Source organism: Stenella coeruleoalba (assembly GCF_951394435.1).
Source record: "Stenella coeruleoalba genome assembly, chromosome: 4".
NCBI classification, from domain to species: Eukaryota; Metazoa; Chordata; class Mammalia; order Artiodactyla; family Delphinidae; genus Stenella; species Stenella coeruleoalba.
Genome location: NC_137149.1, coordinates 33,840,664 through 33,861,485, shown reverse-complemented (window position 1 = coordinate 33,861,485; position 20,822 = coordinate 33,840,664). Strand labels below are relative to the sequence as shown.

Sequence of the window (20,822 nt, the reverse complement as noted above, 5' to 3'; positions counted from 1 at the left end):
TAACCTTATTCATGACTCTCTTCTTTTAAGTTCTCTTACTCTCAGAATCTCCTAAGTATATTTTCCTACGGTGACCTTACTGTTTCTTGTTTTCTATTACCAGGCATCCATTCATTGAGTTAATATTTATTGATTACCTACTCTTGACCAGGAGTTAGGAACAGAAACCAACAGGACACAGTCAACACCCTGAAGAACACCATGCTGATAAATGGTGTAGCATTTGTCACAAATGCTACAAAATTAATCTTAATGTGCTGGAGAAGCCAAGATGGAAGTGAAGTATAAGTGGAATTAGAAAACCCAGAGGCAGAATCAGAAAATATCTGAGAGGTTCTTCCTTCCTAATGCAGGAATCCTTTCTTGAACCTTCCTTAACCTCACTCCCACTCTCAGAAGGGAACAAACGTGATAAGCTAGAAGTCACTCCGGCCTGAAGGAAGATACCTAGATTCTAGTCCTACTTTAGCCACAAACTACCTTGGCCAAAACATCCAGACCTCAGTTTCCTCACCTACAAAAAGAATGGCTTAAATAAGACAATTGCTAGATACATCCCAGCCCCGAATTCTATGGTTGTTAGTGGTCATTCATAATCTACATAAATACTACCAGTGAACAGGAAGCTCACAAATTCATGAGATAACTTAGCCCATTTTGGTCGGATTTAATATTTACAAAAGTCCTTTCTGGTACTGACACAAAAACTGTCTTCATATAAGTGGTATTCCATTTGGTTTTTGTGAGTGTTTCTGTTTGTTGATTGGTTCATTGGTCTACATTCCCTTCAGAAACTCCACTTTCAACATTACCTATCAATTTAGTTCCTTCTCTTGAGAAAACAAGTACATACAGGCAAAATTCTTAAGCTATAACAATGCTGTCAATTTTAGGGCGAGTGAGTGGTTCATGATTTCCCTCACCAGAAAAAAAGACCATACGAGTTCTTTCTATCTCTAGTCCTGCCTTTAACACTCTATACCTTCAGGGCTCAGTTTTTTACTACAAAAAGAGAGTCATACTAAATGACTTCTAACTTAACTTGAAAATACAGTATAATTTCAAACAATCACTAGGAGAGGAAATCTTGACAAATTTAAAACTTTATGCCCTCGAATGTAGCTTTAAGTATCTAACTAGGCAGAGAAACAACTAGAAAAGCACAGTCAGGCTAGAAAAGAAATATCCAGAAGAGGAAATTCCAAATCTTAATAATTGTTTCACAAAAGTGACAAAAGATTAGATCCAGAATTTAGAGATAACTTCTACAGTTAAATAAGAAAAAGAGCAATGCAATACAAAATGGGTCAAAGACAGGAACAGGTAATTCAAAGAGGAAACGTGAATGACTTACAAATATATGAAAAGATACCCAGTCTGATCAGAGAAATACAAATTAAAACCAAAATGAGATGCTATTTCAAAAACTTAAAAATCTGATAATGCTAAATACTGGTAATGATGTAAGAAACCTGGAACCCTACTACTACTGGTAGGAGTATATATTATCACAACTTCTTTTGTAAACAACTTGTGAATACCTAGTAAAGTAAATAGGTGTGTAACTCAGAACTTAGCAATCTGACTCATAGGCATATACTTAGTAGTATATACGTATATATGTTAAGTATATAGAAAAATTTTAGCAGGGACCCACGAAAAGCTTTAAAAAGAGTTTAAAAACCTATCAAGAAGAATACAAATAATGCTAAACTCATATAAAGGATGGCTATAAAGCTATGAAAAAAAATCAGAATACATAGATTATTGATCTAGCCTAAAACAAACCTTACTCACCCTCATGAAGGTTTTGAGATCATTACCTTACAATCTTATAAATATTAACCAATACATCTGTAATCACCATGATCTTGTACTTCAGTCTCTTCAAAAAAATCACTGAATGGTACAGAGCTGGGTATACAGATGCTTCTTGAGAACTACTTCCTGATCAATCAGAATTCCTATAATCAAGTCAAAGGAAGTAAGATCTACTCAACCGCTACCTGAAGTTCACCAGCTTCAATCTGGAGCAAAAGCTATTTACTATTAGCCGCTAATATCAATCAGTGGCAACAGTGTCATCATCGAGATAATACTATTGAACACTCACTACGGGGCTACACTTGCTTTGATCATCTCATTCAATATCCACAATAACCTTGTGGGGTAGGTGGCAGGACGATACAGATGAACAAATAGGCCTAGAGACATTTAGTCACTGGTCCCACATTATAAAGCTAAGAAGCAGTACTAAATGAAACTTGGGGTCACTGAACCAAATTTATAATGAAGTTCAAAGTAATAAATACGATGATATTACATTAAGACTGAAGAAATCTTGAAGTTAGTGATTCTAGTCCTTTAACATTATTCAGACAGGTCCTCTAAATATTTACACAGAAAGTTATTACACTTGAATAATATGTGGGAAATATGCACAATAAGGGGGAAGACAAAGATGATTCTTGCCCAGTCCAAACTCAAACTCTGAGGAAGGCATTATTGCTGTTGCAAGGGAAGTTATTAAGGTTAAACAGTCTAGGCAGATGAAGGTCTGAAATGAGGGCACACAGACGGATTACAAGCTAAATGGAGAGGCTGCTACTTCAACAGTATTCTGCTGCTTAAATGTTCTTCCAAGCGTGGTTGGCTTGGTAACCGCTCTGGACAAACTTCCGGCTGTTACAAGACAAATCGTAAGAGAACAGCAAAATCCAATTACCCACACATGCCTACGAAGCAAATGCAACATACACCGTGCATTCATGGATTCATTCATCCCCAAATATTTACTGATCACCTACTTGGTGCCAGACACTAAGCTGGGCAGTTGGAAGACATCAGTGAACAAAACAGACAGAATCCCTGCCCTTATGGAGACTGCATTCTAGCTAAAAGATATTAAAAATAAACATACTAAATAACTAAATTATGTAGCATGTTAGAAGTTGGTAGGTGTAATGGAAAAGGGAAAAAAAAAACAAGTATGGAAGGAGGAATGGGAGTACATGGGTTAAAGCTGTAAAGGATGTTCTGGGCAGACACCGTGAAGGAGGTAACCGACCAGCAAACATTTAAGAAGGCAGGACATGTGACCACTGGGAGAGAGTGTCCCGGGCTGGAGGACACAGTAAGTGTGATGGCCTGAGGCAGGAGTGTGCCTGGAGCATAGAGCAGTCGTGAGAAGGCCAGTGTGGAGGTGAGAGAGCAGGAAGAGAAGCTAGACACGAGACCAAAAACATAAATGGAACCGGGGGCTGGCTTGCATTTTAACAGGCTCACTCTGTCTTAACATCAACCTGAAGCAAAGAGATACTGGGTATGGTACCTTGCCCATCAACTGGCCTAATTTCAACTTTTTATAAACATGAATCTATGTAGCTATTTTTGTTTGGTGTTTCACCTCTACGCAGTCTATAGTACATTCTTCTGCTGAAGACTCTCACACACATACACACACACACTACAACGTCAGTTTGGGTATAAAAAGATACTAAAGATCTCTGGTTGAAAACAGCAGAGAGAATACAGGTCGATTTCCTCTTCCTCACTTCCATTCTAGGCACACTGGCCTCCTTTCTGTTACTCAGGCACTAGAAGCCTCCTTCTACCTCGGGACCTTTATACTTGTTTCTTGATGAATTCCCCTAGATGGCCCTAGATGGCCCTCACTTCCTCAGGTCTTTACTAAGATAAACACCTTCCCATTTTCTTCAGGTCTCCCCCCAGATAATACCACCTCACTGAGGCCTTCTCCCTGTGTAAGCCGCAACAATCCCAACACACCCCAGCCCCATTCCCTGATTTATTTTTCTCTAACACGCTTACCACTATCTGATGTACTGTACATTTTTACTTTTTTTTTTGTCTGTCTCTCTGCCCAGAATACAAGTCCCAGAAGAATTTTTGTCCCTTTTATCACTGCTTTACCTCCAGTACTTAGAACATGGCCTGGCAAACGTTAGATACTCAAAAAATGTGTACAGAATGAATAAACAGCTCTGTGAAGGAAGGGCTGGTGTGGAAACGCCAAGGGACACTCGAAACACTGAAGAAGCTGCTGTGGTGGGATGGAAGTGAGGAAAGACGAAGGCTGCAAAACGAGGCTGGAGAAGCAGGGCCACATCATGAAGGGTTGGGGAGCCATATTAGGAACTTTTTATTTTATCCTTTTAGCAACAAGAGACCATTAAAAGGTTCTCTTATGGGCAAAATGGTATTTTGGATACTAGGTGGAGTATGAAATCTTGGTAGGCAGTGGTGAAGGCAGGGGGCAAAGAGCCAGCGGCAGTCGAACTCTGCTCTAATATAAGAACCACTGCACCTAACAGACCAATATAATAGCAGCAAGAGCATCTTGCACATTCAAACACATGTAGAGGAGCACAAAAATTTGTCAGGACTTTAAATAGATAAACTACAAAAGATGAGTTAGTAGCATCTATTATGCTCCACTGTAACCACTAGTTGGTTGATGATCACCCCACCCCCAAGAGTCTATATAAAGACCATATAATAATAAAAGTACCAACAGTAATAATAATGGGATCACTATCTATTAGGCGCTATTCTAACATAAACGTGCAATAACTCATTTACCCTCAACAGGACCATGTGCAGTAGGTACTTTATCATCTCTATTTTACATATAAAGAGGGTGAGGTACCGAAAGACAAAGGAACTTGCCCAAGGTCACATTACTAGGAAGTGGCAAGCTGGCTCCAAAATCAACATTCTTAGTCACCGATTATGCTGCCTTGACCTTATACGTATCTCTCATTTTTCTTTGTTTTCCCAACACCTAATACACAGCATAGCACATAAATCCTTAATAAATGTTTAATGAAATAAACAAATACATACTTTTTATGGCTCTGTTTTTGTCTTTCTCTAATTCAACGGCTTCTTTGGCCTTCCCCTCATCTATGTCTTCTCGTACAGACCTATCCCCCAAGCTTAACAAAAATATTCTTGCTCTTTCACTGCTAGGTCAAACAGGGTCTCTACTTAGGCACCTGGGGAGTCAGAGAACCTGCCTTCTTGGTTTCAACAGACATCCTCATTCTTAGCACACCATGTTAGAAATGCCTGTTTTAACCAAGAATGTATCTACTTGGGTGGTCTAACTGCATCAAAGACAGCCTGACTCTTTAGAAAACATTTTTCTTTTTTCTTTTCCTGTGAATGTTTATTCTACATGGGCAGCTGTTTTTCTGAGTTGGATAAAGCAAGACCTCCTTTTCTCAGATAATTTCCAAAAAGCATCTTGGAATTTCATGCAAAATATTAAAATTAATAAATAAAATTTAAATAATCAAAATTAAATATTCAGATAGACAGATGCTCTAATGGCTTTTATAAACATAAAGGCAGATGCTTCTCTGTGTCCCCAAACCTAGACTTCTGAATCTGCATATTCTGAGTTTTACTCACTAAATTATCTGGAAGGAGTTACCACTTCCCAGGAGTGAGGAAACATGAGAAGAAAACAAAAAGGGAGAAGAAAGGAAGAAAAGCAAATAGTGTTACTCTCTAATAGGAATGCTGCTTTACCATTACTTAGTCATTGTTTCCATTGCTTCCCACTTAAAAATTATAAATTCATAATAGTATATAATTAAGTTGCTTTACTCAATTCACAATGAGTTCTGAAAGAGGTAACAATTTAAAAGGTTCATCTGTTAAAATTTAAAAACAAAATTCATGCTGTCATATATGAATGCATATAAAAGCATAACTTGTCATATCCAAAGAAATGACTGCAGATAAAGGAGATAAAACATTTTTCACGACTCTTAATAGCCAAGCCCAGAAAAAGAAATAACATTCAAAATGCCAAATGTGATTGTTCTATATACCTAACTCTAAGAACTTGAGTACAGACATATATATACTTTGAAAAAAAAATTTACTGATACAACAAAACTCCACATTAAAAAAATTTATATTCACAAATCTCTCACACTGACATGTCCTCAGAACCAATTTAAATTCTAGTAGTTCACAGGATTTACAAGGCAATTTTTTCAGAAGACAGAGAAGTTTTACCATTATAACAAAAATGTTACCTGAGGGAGGGCACCGTAATTCCATATATAACCCTTGTGAGGAAAGATATTTGCCACGTAGCGAAGCTTGCCATCCTTTACATCTTGCTTAATGGGATTCAATGGCTCCTCCGTGGCAATCTAAGCAGGTCATGGAAAAAAGAGGGGTGGGGAATAAGAAACGATTAATCCTATATTCAAATAGTATTTTTTAAATCTGCCATTATCAGACTAAGTATTCATAATCCAACTTACTGATCAAAGACACTTTAAAATAAATTAAGCCAGTTCTTGTTTCTAATTTACTGTTCTGTATTAAAAAAAACTGTCTGGAAAAGAAACATCAGACTATATTTTTAGGCACTCTATTACTTATGAACTCATTATTTCTAACACAAATAAGAAAGCTTATTGAAACGGCAAGAGGATAAGGATTAATCAACTTCCTCTTTGTTACTAATCTCGGACTTTCTACCATCAATCTTATAATAAAGTTAACCTAAAGATTTTCACCAAGTGATTTCATTTCAAAGTTACCTTTCAATCAAACATATCCAAATTGCCATGCAAAAAGAAAAAAAAAACTATCCTATAAAGTAAATAAAAAATAACTGAAGCCATGTTTGAATGAATAAACACCGCTTAAATTAGGCAGAATCTCACAGAATCTTGATCCTATACCCAAGTGAGGTAGAGAGTAGCCAGAATGATAAAACATTGTATTTAAAGCAAGAACAAAAGAAGAATCTAATATCTTTACTTTTTCCTATTAAAATATTAACAACAACAACAAAATACTACCAGGACTTGGTGAAGTTACTGACAATCCTCCAAATATAAAATCTCAGAAATATATACTGACATAACAATCCTTAAACACTTGAAATAATACTTGCCATCACATCCAAAGTTGTAGGAGAAGGCTTAAATAACTAAACAAACTAAGTACCATAAATCAAATTTCATTCGGAACTATAAGGGATCTTACCTAACTGAAGATGAAATCATAAAATTCTGAAAAGCAAAAGGGAAGTTCTTGATAGGTTCATGTCTCATGGAAAAACTTAAAAAAAAAAAAAAAAAAAAGCTAACCAGGGGAACAGCAGATGCTCTTAGAAAGTGCTCAGAAACCAAGTTGGCCAGCAAAATGCTTTCATTCCTAGTAGACTAAAATAAAATCTAAAGGAAAATTAAGTCCTTAGAAACCAAAATTATCATCAGCCCCAGATAATATGTTTCAGTTGTGTCTATGAACAAAATACATCTCAGAATCTATTTAAGAAAATCTTGAAAATATTTGTCATTTTCAAAGACAGAGGAGTCAAGGAAAATTAAATAAATACGTGTATAACAAACTAGGGAGGCAAAAATGGAAAACATTTTCTTTAAAGTATAAATTCAGCTTTGAATAATATTTTCCTTTTTGAAATTAGATTCAAAATAAGTTCACAAGAATGTTTTCCATTGCTTTAATTATAAAGAAGTTTGTCAACCATCCCAATTTCAAAATATTATGGCAAACAACTTGAAACCAAGTTTTTATATCATTATTATCATTTCCATTTGATATTAATAGGATATATCCATACCTCCATTTTAGCATTTGTCCACCGAGGTACTTCTACAACCATATTAAACAAATTCTGCAATTTAAAAAAACAACAAAGAAAAAACATTTAAAATTTTGCCTTCCTTTATCTTTTCACTTATCTCCTGCATGAGAATGCTTTAGTCTTTTTCCCACAAAAAATGTCAAGCGTCTGCATCATATGTCTGCCTATGCCTTAAATTCCTTCTAAAAAATTATAGAAGTTGTTTAAAACACAACAGAATTTAAACCTGATCGTGTCACTTGCCCACTACTGTACAGTGTTAGGAGTTGCTACATTTCTGGAAATACCTTTGCAGGGTAGTGAAAGAACCAGAATGGAGCCAGGAAACTTTTATTTTCCAGCTAAAATAGGAGTGAGAGCTGAATGTGTCACTTTTCCAGTCTACAAAGTAAGTGTGATAATCTCCTTCCTCACCCCACACAAGGTTGTTGTGAAGATGAATTACATATTTTAAATGAAAATACAGACAATTATGAAGTATTTTTAAAATTATAAAACAATATTTAAATCCAAGTTATTATGATATAATATAAAATTAAGGCTACCGGTATAGGTAGTTGTAAAGCTTACAAAGAGTTTTAAAGCTTAGCTTGCATATCTAGTGATCTCTGGTTCCCTAAAGTTATAAAAGGACCACTGCTTCTTTTTAGCATTTCTGAACTTTGCAGAGTACTTAAAACAAAGGAGACTCTACATCAGTGATGGGTAAAAATAATTTCCTACAGTAACGGCCTCACAAAGAGAAAGTCTTACAGGTAAAGTTGACTTGTATGCCATTCTGATATCAGTAACCAACAACTTATCAAAGCAATGGTTTAAAACAGTCCTACTCCAAGTGTGGTCATGGACCAGGGCTAATCTGTAATCTGACTGTTACTGGTTCATTTAGAAACATTTATAACAATCTGACAGAGTACTTTTTATGACTGTTGAACCTAATAATAAAAATTTGGCACTTGAATTACACTTTTCTAATAATTCATTTTGATTGTATTTTTTTAAAGTATCAGTTCACAACAGATTAGAAGTAAACAAAAAAACTGTCCTTCACCACAGATCATTTGAGAAGCAGTGATTAAATATACTTATTCTCAACTGTGTCACACAGCAAAATCACCTGGAGAGCTGTAACCGAGTAAAAAAAAAAAGAAAAAGATTTTTAGAGCCCCATCTCCTACATATTTGAATTCAATGGTTCGCAGGTGGAGCCAGGGCACTGCTTATTTTTAAAAGCATTCCAAGCAATTTTCATATGCAGCCAGAGTTGAGAACCTCTGGTTTAAAGCACTGGTAAACAATATCTGGAGCTTCCTTAGTGAAACATGAATGCTATTAATTCAAAGAATGCCATTTATACAATTAAATATAAATCAAGCCACAAAAATAATGATGGTTTTTAAGTTCTTCTAGATAAGACTAAAGTTTACCAGTGACAAAACTGCATACTCATAACGAGATAAGGAACAAATCTGAGAATGAATTCTCAACAATTGCTCCTTAGAAGTATGTCTCATACCTATCTTAGCAACCTTATACACAGGCCTGCTGTTATGTTTCATTTTCTATGCTCTTTCATGAGGTACCCCAGCACCTGTTTAAATATGTCTGAAGTAGCTGTTAAAAAGAAAAACCTAAGGAAATGACAGATGTTCACATAATTTATTCATCCCTGAAAGTCTGGCTATAAGAGAACAAATGCATGCAGATGAATACTCAGAGGTGACAGAGAAGACAAAGCTAGTGACAATCCTTTTACACAAGGACACCTACCAAAAGCACTCACGGAGACTTGAATTACACCAAAAGAACAATGGATCAGGTTTGAATTTTACGCCTACAAACTACACTCTCCCTCATCATTTGTTTCTGATCACTAGGAGTGTATTTCCAGCCTGTTTTTCTTCTCTCTGGCTAAAATGCATACGACCTGTAATTTTTTAAAGCCAATGTTAGTCTGGTTATCCTAGGATTAGTGTTAATTACAAACCAAAAATGGCTGCTGCAATTTATTAGAAAATCACAAAGATACAAGGGGACACATTTCAAATTCAGAAAGTTGAGTATGGGTCAGGGGCATTTACTTCCTCCTTCAGTTCTTTTCTTTCTATTATTCCCTTCTATTTTTATTGCAGGGGGGAAAAAAAAGATGAAAAAGCAGTCAGTAGATTTTATATACTTGGGGACAAAAATGAGAGGAAATCACCCTTCTATCCTCTTTCTCTTAAAATATCAAATAAACTTTGGATTTGACACTAAAAGCAAAGGCAACAAAAGCAAAAATAAATAAATGGGAATACATTAAACTAAAAATCCTGCACAGCAAAGAAAACCATCAACAAAATGAAAAGGCAACCAATGGAATGGAAGAAAATAAGTCGTAAATCTGTTAAGGGGTTAATATACAAAATACATAAAGAAATCATGTAACTCAACAGCAAAAAACCAATCCGATTAAAAAATGGACACAGGTCTTGAATAGACACTTTTCCAAAGAAGACATACAGATGGCCAGCATCACTAACCATCAGGGAAATGCAAATCAAAACCACTATGAGATAGATGCTCATTGCCTGTTAGAATGACTATCATCAAAAAGACAAGAAATAACAAGTATTGGCAAGGATGTGGAGAAAAGGGAACCCTTGTGCACTGTTAGTGGGAATGTAAATTGGTGCAGCCTCAATGGAAAACAGTATGGAGGTTCCTCAAAAACTTGAAAATAGAACTACCATATAACCCAGAAATCCCACTTTGGGATATATATCCAAAAAAAAAAATGAAAACAGGATACTGAGCAGCTATTTACACTCCTGTGCCCATTACAGCATTATTCACAATAGTCAAGACACGGAAACAACCTAAATGCCTGTCAACAAATGAATGAATAAAGATGTTGTATACATACAAGGGAATATTATTCAACCATGAGAAGGAAATCTTGCCCTTTGTGACAGGAGGGATGAACCTGGAAGGTATTATGCTCACTGAAATAAGCCAGAAGGAGAAAGACAAATACTGCATGGCATCACTTATATGTGGGATCTTAAAAATTTTTTAAAGCCGAATTCATATAAAGAGAGTAGAAAAGTGGTTGCCAGGGCCTAGGGGGTGGGGGAAATACGAGAGAATTTAAAAAAACAAAATACAAAAAAACCCTCAAATCAGGTAGTCTCTGACATACAAACTATGTAACTAAGAATTAAATGTTAAGTTGGCTGTGTGTACTCAGAATACATTTCTCCCACTGAAACAACTGTTTCCAGTTTAACATTTGAAGTCTCTAGGAATCTATAAAGACTTGAGCCCCTGAATGTCTATTCACCCAACATCTAGAGCAATGGTTCTCAAACTTCAGGTGCATAGGATGCCCTGGAACACTTGTTAAACATGTAGACTAGCCAGTCCCCAGCAAGCAGAGATTCTCATTTAGTAGATATGGAATGCACCAGGAATCAGAAATTTTAACAAGGGCCCTAAGCAGTTCCAATGCAGATGGCTTAGGACCATTTTGACAAACGCCAGTTTAGGAAAATACAAGATGGAGGGCAGGCAAAGGTGACAGGAATTCAACAGCCCCACAGCTATGTTTGGAAGTGGATTCAAAGGCTGGGGTCATAAGTTTCAGCCAGATGAGAGACTAGATAGCAGTAAGGTTGGAAAGGGAAAAGAAGGCTAAGGAAGTGGCAGGAAAAGCTGCCTGGAAACAGCAAGATATAAAGCTATCAACAGCAAGAAATGGGATGATCGTAAGTCAAGAAATATGTCAAATGTGCTGATCCTAAGCCCAGAAATATTAAAAGCTTGACAGTCACATACTTGAAAGATTGATTTAGAATGTATTTATTTTAGCATATAGTTGGTATAACTTTTTTTTTTTCTTCTCTACCCCCAAAAGAGTTGTTCCTGGATCCTAGAATAGTCAGATTCATAAACAGAAAGTAGAATAGTGGTTAGGGGCTGCATGGAAGCGGGAATGGAGAGCTTTTGCGTAATGGGTACAGAGTTTCAGTCTGGGAGGATGAAAAAGTTCTGGAGATGGATGGTGGTGATGGTTGCACAACATGCTAAAGTACTTAATGTCACTTAAAGTATACTTAAAAAGTGTACAATAAATAAAATGCTAAGTGTTATGTTATGTATATTTTACCACAAGGGAAAAAAAGTAAAATGGTAATATTGTCCCTAGCTGCCTTAAAGAGTTACTAGAAGCAGAAAAACATCAGAATGCACACAAAAGTTTTGCAAGGGAGAATAATTCAGAATCATTTTACAAATGCAAACTATCATCAAGGTCTTTAAAAGACAATGTGAGACACACAAATAAAAACCTTTAGATATACCTCATATTCATCATTTCGTGCTCTCTTTGTAGGAATGCCATTTTCCTATAAAAGAAAAGATGGTTATCAGAGAAATTCAATTCAAAAATACAATGAGGTACCACCTCACACTGGTCAGAATGGCCATCATCATAAAGCCTACAAATAATAAATGCTAGAGAGAGTGTGGAAAAATGGGAACCCTCCTACACTGTTGGTGGGAATGTAAATTGATGCAGCCAATATGGAGGACAGTATGGAGGTGCCTTAAAAAACTAAAAATAGAGCTGCCATACGATCCAGCAATCCTATTCCTGGGCATATATACAGAAAAGACAAAAACTCTAATTCGAAAAGATACATGTACCCCAATGTTCATAGCGGCACTATTTACAATAGCCAAGACATGGAAGCAACCTAAATGTTCATCAACAGATGAATGGATAAAGAAGATGTGGTATATACATATAATGGAATGTTACTCAGCCATAAAAAAGAATGAAATAATACCATTTGCAACAACATGGATGGAACAAGAGATCATGATACTAAGTGAAGACAGACAGACAGAGAGAGACAAATACCATATGGTATCACTTACATGTGGCATCTAAAAAAATGATACAAAAGAACTTATTTACAAAACAGAAGTAGACTCACAGTGATAGAAAACAAACTTATGGCTACCACAAGGGAAAGAGGAGGAGGGATAAATTGGGAATTTGGGATTAACAGATACACACTACTATACATAAAATAGATAACCAACAAGGACCTACTCTATAGCACAGGGAACTATATTCAATATCTTGTAATAACCTATAATGGAACAGAATCTGAAAAAGAATATATATATATTGTGTGTTTGTGTGTGTGTATACATATAAAACTGAATCACTTTGCTGTACACCTGAATCACTGTAAATTAACTATACTTCAATTTAAAAAAGAAAGTATTTATGATTGTGGTATTTCACGAAAGAATACAGCTGCATTGACTGCAGAGCAATGAAAATATGCCTATTGAATAAACACTCCACTACAGAGGCTTCCAGGAACCTGATTCAACAGAGAATCCACCAAATGCCCACTTCATTTTTCTCTCAGCATTTGCATCCCCAGTGCATGAGCATCAAAGTGTTTCACAAAACAAATTATCAGAAAAGCTACATCTCTTTCAAGTATACTTTCCTAGTTTTTATAAAACAAGCAAAGGCTCTGTTCAGTCTTTAAGGAAAGACTGGCAGCTTCCAGTGACTATGCTTAAAACAGTCATTTCATTATTGGAATGAAACTTCAGGGAGTATGACTAACAAGCCATGAAAGTACTCGGCTGCACCTCCTGCCTGTGATTTCCACCAAGGTGTGATTACTATGCCTCCATCAAGCACTTTTAAATTAAGAGTGTATGGTGGGTTGAGAAGAAAAATTATGCCATTCACAAATGCTCACACATTATATGTAACTTTTACACACCAAAACAACTAGTGGAGGAAACAAAAACTAACAGCAAAACAATTATTCCAAGCCGGCCCGGAAACATTATTCCTGTTCCTAAAATACCACCACCCAAAGTATAAGGTGCAACCATTCTACCCATTAGGACTGGGAACCAGGGAAACCTATTTACATAACCACTGTGTGTACCAGTCTCCAAAAGGCCCAGAATTCACCAGTATAGCCTGTTATACTTTGTCCTGCCCTATCCTCAATTTTTCATAACCCCAAATCTCATGTTCCCCAAAACCCATCCTCCTTAGGCAGAATATTATGCCCACTGGGATGTTTAAAGCCCACTCTTTGTTCCACCTCCACCCCTACCTACTACATGATTCCTCCAAATATTATTATTATCATTGTTACTGTGATCAGGTATAAAGATTTTGTTACAGTACACCTGAAGCAGCACCCACCAGTCACTCCTACCCTCCTTACCCTATTCTAGTTTTTGAGCACATAACATTATCGGATTGACTTGTTTATTTTCAGGTTGTTAGTCTCCTCCGGCTGAGTAGGAACTATATTCACCTTATTTACCACTGCAACTCTAGTGCTTGGAATACTGTCAGGCTCCTAATAAGCATGCAATAACTGTTTACTGAATGAATAAGTCTATGAGTAAATAAATAGATGAATGCACGCACTTTTGGCCAAAATCAAAGAGAATTTTTGGGAGACGTGAGATATCTAGGTTGGACAGCTCACTGGCCACGACAAAACAAAACACATGGACACACACACATACACATACACACATTCACACACACACACAGTACTGTGGAGTTCTTTCTGCCCTCTCATTGGTTTCTTTCTCTCTCCAGATTACATGACTCCTTGTCCTGTAGCTGAATACTCCTCGGAAGTAATGAGCTAGAAGAATTACACAAGAGCAGTTAAGACACAGGCTTTGTAGAAAAGGGTACCCCTGTTGCCGAGCATCCTTTTCCTCGCTCTTTCTGGGAAAATTATTTATAGAAAATTCTATAGACATTATAGGAAATGACTATAGTTTTAAATGTGTTTGTAAATAACAGTTTAGAATAAAATACCTTTCCTTTCGCTTTTTTTTTTTTTACTATATCAAGTCACCATCACCTATTGTCTTCTTGACCTCAAACCTGCTATCATTTAAAATAAAGCCTGAAGAAATGTTTAAAAAAAAAAAAAGATACAGTCTGTGGAGTTAGAGCACCTAAGTTCAAATCTCACCTCCACAGCAAACTAGATTTGTGACCATGAGCAAGGTACTTAACCTCATTAACAAAATAAGGATGATAATAGTAGCCCGGCACATTTTGAAATAATGCAAGTCAAGCTCTGGGCACAGTGCTTGCCTAAGCACTACAAACGCTCAATAAATCTTTGCTATTATTCTCCCCGCTGCCACTGTTATGGACAGTCCAGCCCTGTGAAGGGCTGCAAGGCAGCGTAAGTCCTACTCCAGAGTTCCAGAACCTTTGGATGATGCCTGAAATTCAGTCCCTGAGGTAACAACAAAAAGGTCAAACCAGCCTTGCATCTGAAGCAGCTTCCCACTTCTTCACTGGCCTCTGCCCTCACACTCATCTCCCCACAGTTCTAGAAAACCCCACCCCACTAACTAGCCCCATATAATCTCAACCAGGAACATAGTCCTGGTTAACTTACTTAACAGATGAAGTCAGCCAATTATTGTAACTACTCAGATTTCAAGAAAAGAACTTCCAACGTCATGGTGACTACTAACATCCACTGCCAATTATGCCATCTCACCAGCTAGTCAGGAGAGTCCTCGGAAGGTTCCAATATTCCGAGCCCCTCTTAGTTCCACCTTCAGCAGAAGATCTCCCTCTGACCTGACTTACATCCCTTCCACCCTCACACCTGTCAAGTAATTTTAGGTTCTAAAAGAATAACTATTCAAAGACTACAATCTTCCCAACTTTATCTTTCTAGCATCTGTCTCGTAGAGTAGTTAAAGAGCATGAACTCTGTGGTCAGAAATGCTAGTTCAAAACCTGGTTCTGGCACTTACCAGCTGCGTGACCTTAGACAAGTCAATAACATGCCTTCGGCTCCGGTGTCCTTAGAGATGATAATAGCAACTCATAAGGATTAAATAAAATGTCATATGTTCACATGGTGGCTAGCAAACAAAATAATTCACAAATGTTATTACTTCTACTACTACTGTTACTACTACTTAAAATAAGCTTCTTGTTAACCTCTTAAATTCTATACCTTAAATCTTTATTTCTGACCAAATTCTAAGCTTTATCGACTAACATCTCTTTCTCCTCAAGTCCTCCTGGAAGAATCCTATTCTTATCCAAATTCTAATTCACGAAGGAGGCTTATAATCCTGTTATGATAACTCTGTTGCCCTTCTCAGCTTCCGACCACATTCTTTCCTTTCAAGATGCTTCCAAAAAGCATTTTATGGTGATACGAGAAGTACATATTTTCATGCCCCAAACAAGTTAAAACAATACCTCTTCAGAGTCCGCCTTCAGAGGAATATCATGAAAGGGGGAAATGTAGTGACCAGCTACATTCTCTGCAAAGGAAAATAAACAAAAACACAGAATTAAAGCAATGGTCTATCTTGTTCTTTAGAGCAATTATACTCTTACCCACTTTTAAATTTTAAACACGTTTTTAATGTTTTTTTTCAAAATTAACTTTAACTCCCAATTTAAAGTTTAATTCAACTTTTAAAACTTGCTCCAATCTGATTACAAAAGAGAAAAACAGTAGTCCCCCCTTATCTTCGGGGGATACATTCTAAGACCCCAATGGATGCCTGAAGCTGTGGATAGTAACCCTACATATGTTTTTTTTTTTTTCCTATACACACATACCTATGATAAAGTTTAATTTATAAATTAGGCACAGTAAGAGAATATCCGAATTGCCAGCATCACTATTCTTGCGCTTTGGAGCCATTATTAAGGAAAATAAGGGTTACCTGAACACAAGCTCTGTGGTGCCTGGGCAGTGGGTCTGACAACCGAGATATCTACTAAGGCTGGACAAAGGTATGACTCATGCCCAGGACAGGGACAAGGCAGGACAAAACAGAACAGCACCAGATTTCATCACACTACTCAGAATAGTGTGGCACACAATTTAAAACTTATGAAACATTTACTTCTGGAATTTTCCATTTAATATTTTCAGACCACATATGACCAAGGGTAATTGAAACTGTGAAAAGCAAAACCACAGACAAGTGGGACTGCTGTACACACCAAATCAACCATATTTGAGTTGCTGAAACCATTTACTTATTCCTGTGGCTTAAACATCCAAAGCAAAATATGTCTAAATTAGACGAAAACCCCGAATATGAAAAATCTTACTTTCGAAAAGAGACTGATTAATAAGTGAAATGGACTAAAACTGATGTCAATTTTCCCAAGAGAAACCTAGCAATAGAATTCCTAATTTCCACCTACAATTTACATGAACAAAGGATTAAAGGTCCTACCAAATTAAAAGAAACGAATCATTTGTTCCACTCAAAGTGATAAGGATGCTAATATTAAGGTGAGCTTAAAACAAAAATTTCAGTAACAGAAACTATTTTATCCTCATTGCATACTGAAATGTATATATAAAATACCTTTAAAAGTATATATTATTTAAACAAAATACAATAACCCAATGCATACTTTTGCTGGAATGAATGTTTCTAAAAGCTGGGCTTAATACAGCCATAGAAAATTTTCACTTTGCAATTTCTTAAGTCAGGGTATGTTCTACTTCTGGCCTGCTACTTCTTTGGTATAATTTTCAAATTCAGACTTTAAAAATATCTTAATAAATAAAATGAGGACTGGCTGACACTCCAGTAGCAATGAGTATACCTAGCACCCAAATCTTGGCTTCTAAATACCATTCTCCAATGAAAAGAACTAGGGCTTCTTGAAGAATGGGATGATTCTAAGCCTGGGGCAAAGAATATACAAGATGAGCCTGGAATATCCTGTACTACCAGAAACCAACCAAGTGCTCAAAACAAAAGGCTGGAGGTATGTCAAAGGGAAATGGAGCCAACCTGAAAGAGTTCCCAAAGGCCAAAGCTGGAACAAGTTGAGTGACAAAATAAATAATGGGTATGGGCAAACCTTGGAGATACTGTGGGCTTGGTTTCAGACCACTGTAACAAAGTGAATATCACAATGAAGCAAGTCACACAAATTTTTGGTTTCACAGTGCATATAAAAGTTATGCTTACATTATTACACTGTAGTCTTCTAAGTGTGCAACAATATTATATCTTAAAAAACAATATATATACCTTAATTAAAAAATACTTTATTGCTAAAAAAACACCAACCATCATCTGAGCCTTCAGTGAGTCGTACTGGTAAAACCAAAGATCATTGATCACATATCACCATAACAAATATTGCAAGAACTATGAAAATGTGACACAGAGACACCGAATGAGCAAATGTCGCTGGGAATTGGCACCAACAGACTTGTACAACACAGTGTTGCCACAAAACTATTTGTAAATAACACAGTATCTTTGAAGTACAACAAAGTGCAATAAAATAAGGTATGCCTGTATTGAATCATAACCCAAAGTATACAATAAATATAGGTGAGTCCACAGTAATACAAATAAATGATTGTATAAATAAATAAATGAGGGGTAAGAGACAAGTCTTACTTTCAGAAAAATTCTAAACAATATATGTAGACGTCCTCCCCTCCAAGAAGTAAAGCTTACCCTGTCCCCCCAATTGTGGACTGGACTTAGTGGCTCACTTCCAAAGAATAGAGTATGGAAGGGGAAAACATTTCAGTGGAGAACGCTTGACAAGCAGTACCCTTAACCAAGTGATCAAGGTTAATATCACCAGTCATGTTCATAGCATGTACCTCCTGATATGCCATGATGAGAAGGGTACTTCACTTCTGTCGTACACTTCCCCCAAACCCAGAACTCCAGTCTCATCGTGAGAAAGACATCAGACACACCCAAACTGAGGGACATTCTACAAAATACCTAACCAATACTGTTCATAAATTTCAAGGTCATTAGAAAACAAAAAACAAGGAACGACTGAGAAGTTGTCAGATTAGAGGAGACTAAGGAAATATAATGACTAAATGCAATGTGGTACCCTGAATTGGATCATGGGACAGAAAAATGACATTAGTAGAAAAACCAGTGACACCCAAATAAAACGTGGAGTTGAGTTAATAGTATGTACCAATGTTGGTTTCTTAGCTTTGACAAATGTACAGTGGTAATGAAAGATGTTAACGTTAGGGAAAACGTGGTAAGAGATATACTGGAATTCTGTACTACTGTTGCAACCTTGCCAGATCTAAAACTATTCCAAAATAAAGTTTATTTAAATAAAAAAACGAAAAGCAAGCCATGGCTTCAGTCCAATAAAATTAGAAGTATATAACTTAATAATGGCCTCCACTCCACCAAAATTTTATTTCCTCTTCTCATGCTGTGTGAGTTTTCCTTAGCACTTATCAATAGACTAAAGTTCTTGAAGATTGTTGTTGTTGTTGTTTGTTGCTGTTTGCTCTGTTATGCTCTCTACTGGATCCCCAGCATCCAGAAAAGTTTCCAGCACTTAGTAGGCATTCAGTAAATATTTGCTGAGCAAATACCTCTATTACTATTTCATTTTTCTGTACAAGCTGTTAATGTAATTTTTCTCTTCCCACCCTAGCAACAAGCTAACTCATGAAGGACCCCGGTGCACAAAGTAGGATAAAGATGAGAAAAAGCACACAAGTGGCAAAGGGTATAAAACTCACTATGATCTGTAAAGCTCTTTTCCATCAGTTAAAAAGGATGCATCTCGAAAAAAAAAAACTTCTCTTTTGCATACCACATCAAATTTCAAATTCTGTGCCTGATTTTAAAGTCTTCTATGAGCAACACAAGAACAGAAAGAACAAAATTATCAGTTTGTTGCTTGATTATTTACTTTTCTATAAATAACAAGGGTACTTAAGTGGGTCACATTTACATATTTTTTATTAAAATAAAATGTAGTGGCAGGAAATGAAAATGGTACAGCAACTTTGGAAAAGAGTTTGGCAGTTTCTTATAAAGTTAAACATATGACCCAGAAATCCTACTATTAAGTACTTAACCAGGAAAAAATGAAACCTTATGTTTGCACAAAATCTTCTAAGTGTATGTTTATAGTGGCTTTACTCAATAACCACAAAAACTGGAAGTAACCCCAATGTCCAACTGGTAAATGGATAAACAAACTGTTACACCCACACAATGGCACTTTACAGAATAGTATATTAGTCCATAATAAAAAGGAGTGAACTATTGATACACACAAGAAAATGAAAAAATCTAAAATGTAACGTGCTAAGTGAAAGAAGCTAGACTCAAACAATTCCATTTAGATGACATCTGGAAAAGGCAAAACTATAGGGATAAAGACCAGACCAGTGGTTGCCAGAGGATGAGGGTAGAGGGTGGAGTTGACTTGAAAGAGGGGCCACAGGAAATTTTGGGGAGTGATAGACTGTTCTGTATCATGATTGTGATGATATTTAAATGAATCTATATTTCTACTAAAACTCAGAACTGTTCACCAAAAAGAAGAGTGAATTTTATCCTATGTAATTTTTAAAATAAGTATATACGGAGCAAATAAAAAAAAGATGGCAATTAAGAAAAATATAGTATATTAACATATAAATAGAAACACTTATTCCAAATAACAATCAACCATCTGTGATCCTTTTCTCCACTTTAAGTCACAAAGATAAGGTAGAATTTTGAAGAGAAGAAAGATGTAATCCTTTAGCATATTACTTCAGTTGTTACATTTGGAACCTATCATTGTGATGGAAATTAACAATAATCGCAGCTCTAAGAATTCAGGAAGTTGTACAAACCAGGAAAGTTTGTTATTAAAATTAATGAAGTACAGGAAACTTGACAGAATAGCTAGGCTGCCTTTGTAATTAAGGGTAAATGATACCTTTGGCACACTGATTTTGTGTTAAGTTTCCCTAAAGCTCTCCTTAACTGGGGACAAGCCCCAACAAACTTATTAAGATGTTAAGAGGAGCACATGCTACTCAAGTATGAGGAAAAACAGGACTAGACCAGGCTGTGATCACTAAAATCTAAAGATCTGTGAGAAGCATGCGATATCTCTTTCTTTAAATTGGGATCTAAATATATTCAAACACTAAGGTAATGCCAATATATACATTAAAATTGTTTTCTAACTGCCATTTTGGAAGGTAAAAAATATATAAATGTAAGTGAGTGGTCTGACTCAGATAACCAAACCTACTAGAAGCCATTTGGATCATGAAATAGTTTAAATAAAAACATAATAATA

At 36.2% G+C, this 20,822-nt stretch overlaps 1 protein-coding gene across 4 annotated transcripts in view; it reads right to left on the bottom strand.

Annotated features, from left to right (window-relative positions):
* Positions 1-20,822, bottom strand: part of PPA2 (inorganic pyrophosphatase 2) — an 85,086-nt gene that overhangs the window by 52,843 nt on the left and 11,421 nt on the right. For 2 of the 4 annotated variants that reach the window (XM_079919482.1, XM_079919484.1), the window contains 4 exons: positions 15,954-16,018; positions 12,004-12,048; positions 7,640-7,693; positions 6,072-6,191 (listed from right to left, as the gene is read on the bottom strand). In XM_079919482.1, coding sequence (XP_079775608.1) covers positions 6,072-6,191; positions 7,640-7,693; positions 12,004-12,048; positions 15,954-16,018 — 284 coding nt within the window. The remainder of the gene's footprint in view (positions 1-6,071; positions 6,192-7,639; positions 7,694-12,003; positions 12,049-15,953; positions 16,019-20,822) is intronic. The other 2 variants (XM_079919483.1, XM_079919485.1) reach the window with 1 other exon arrangement.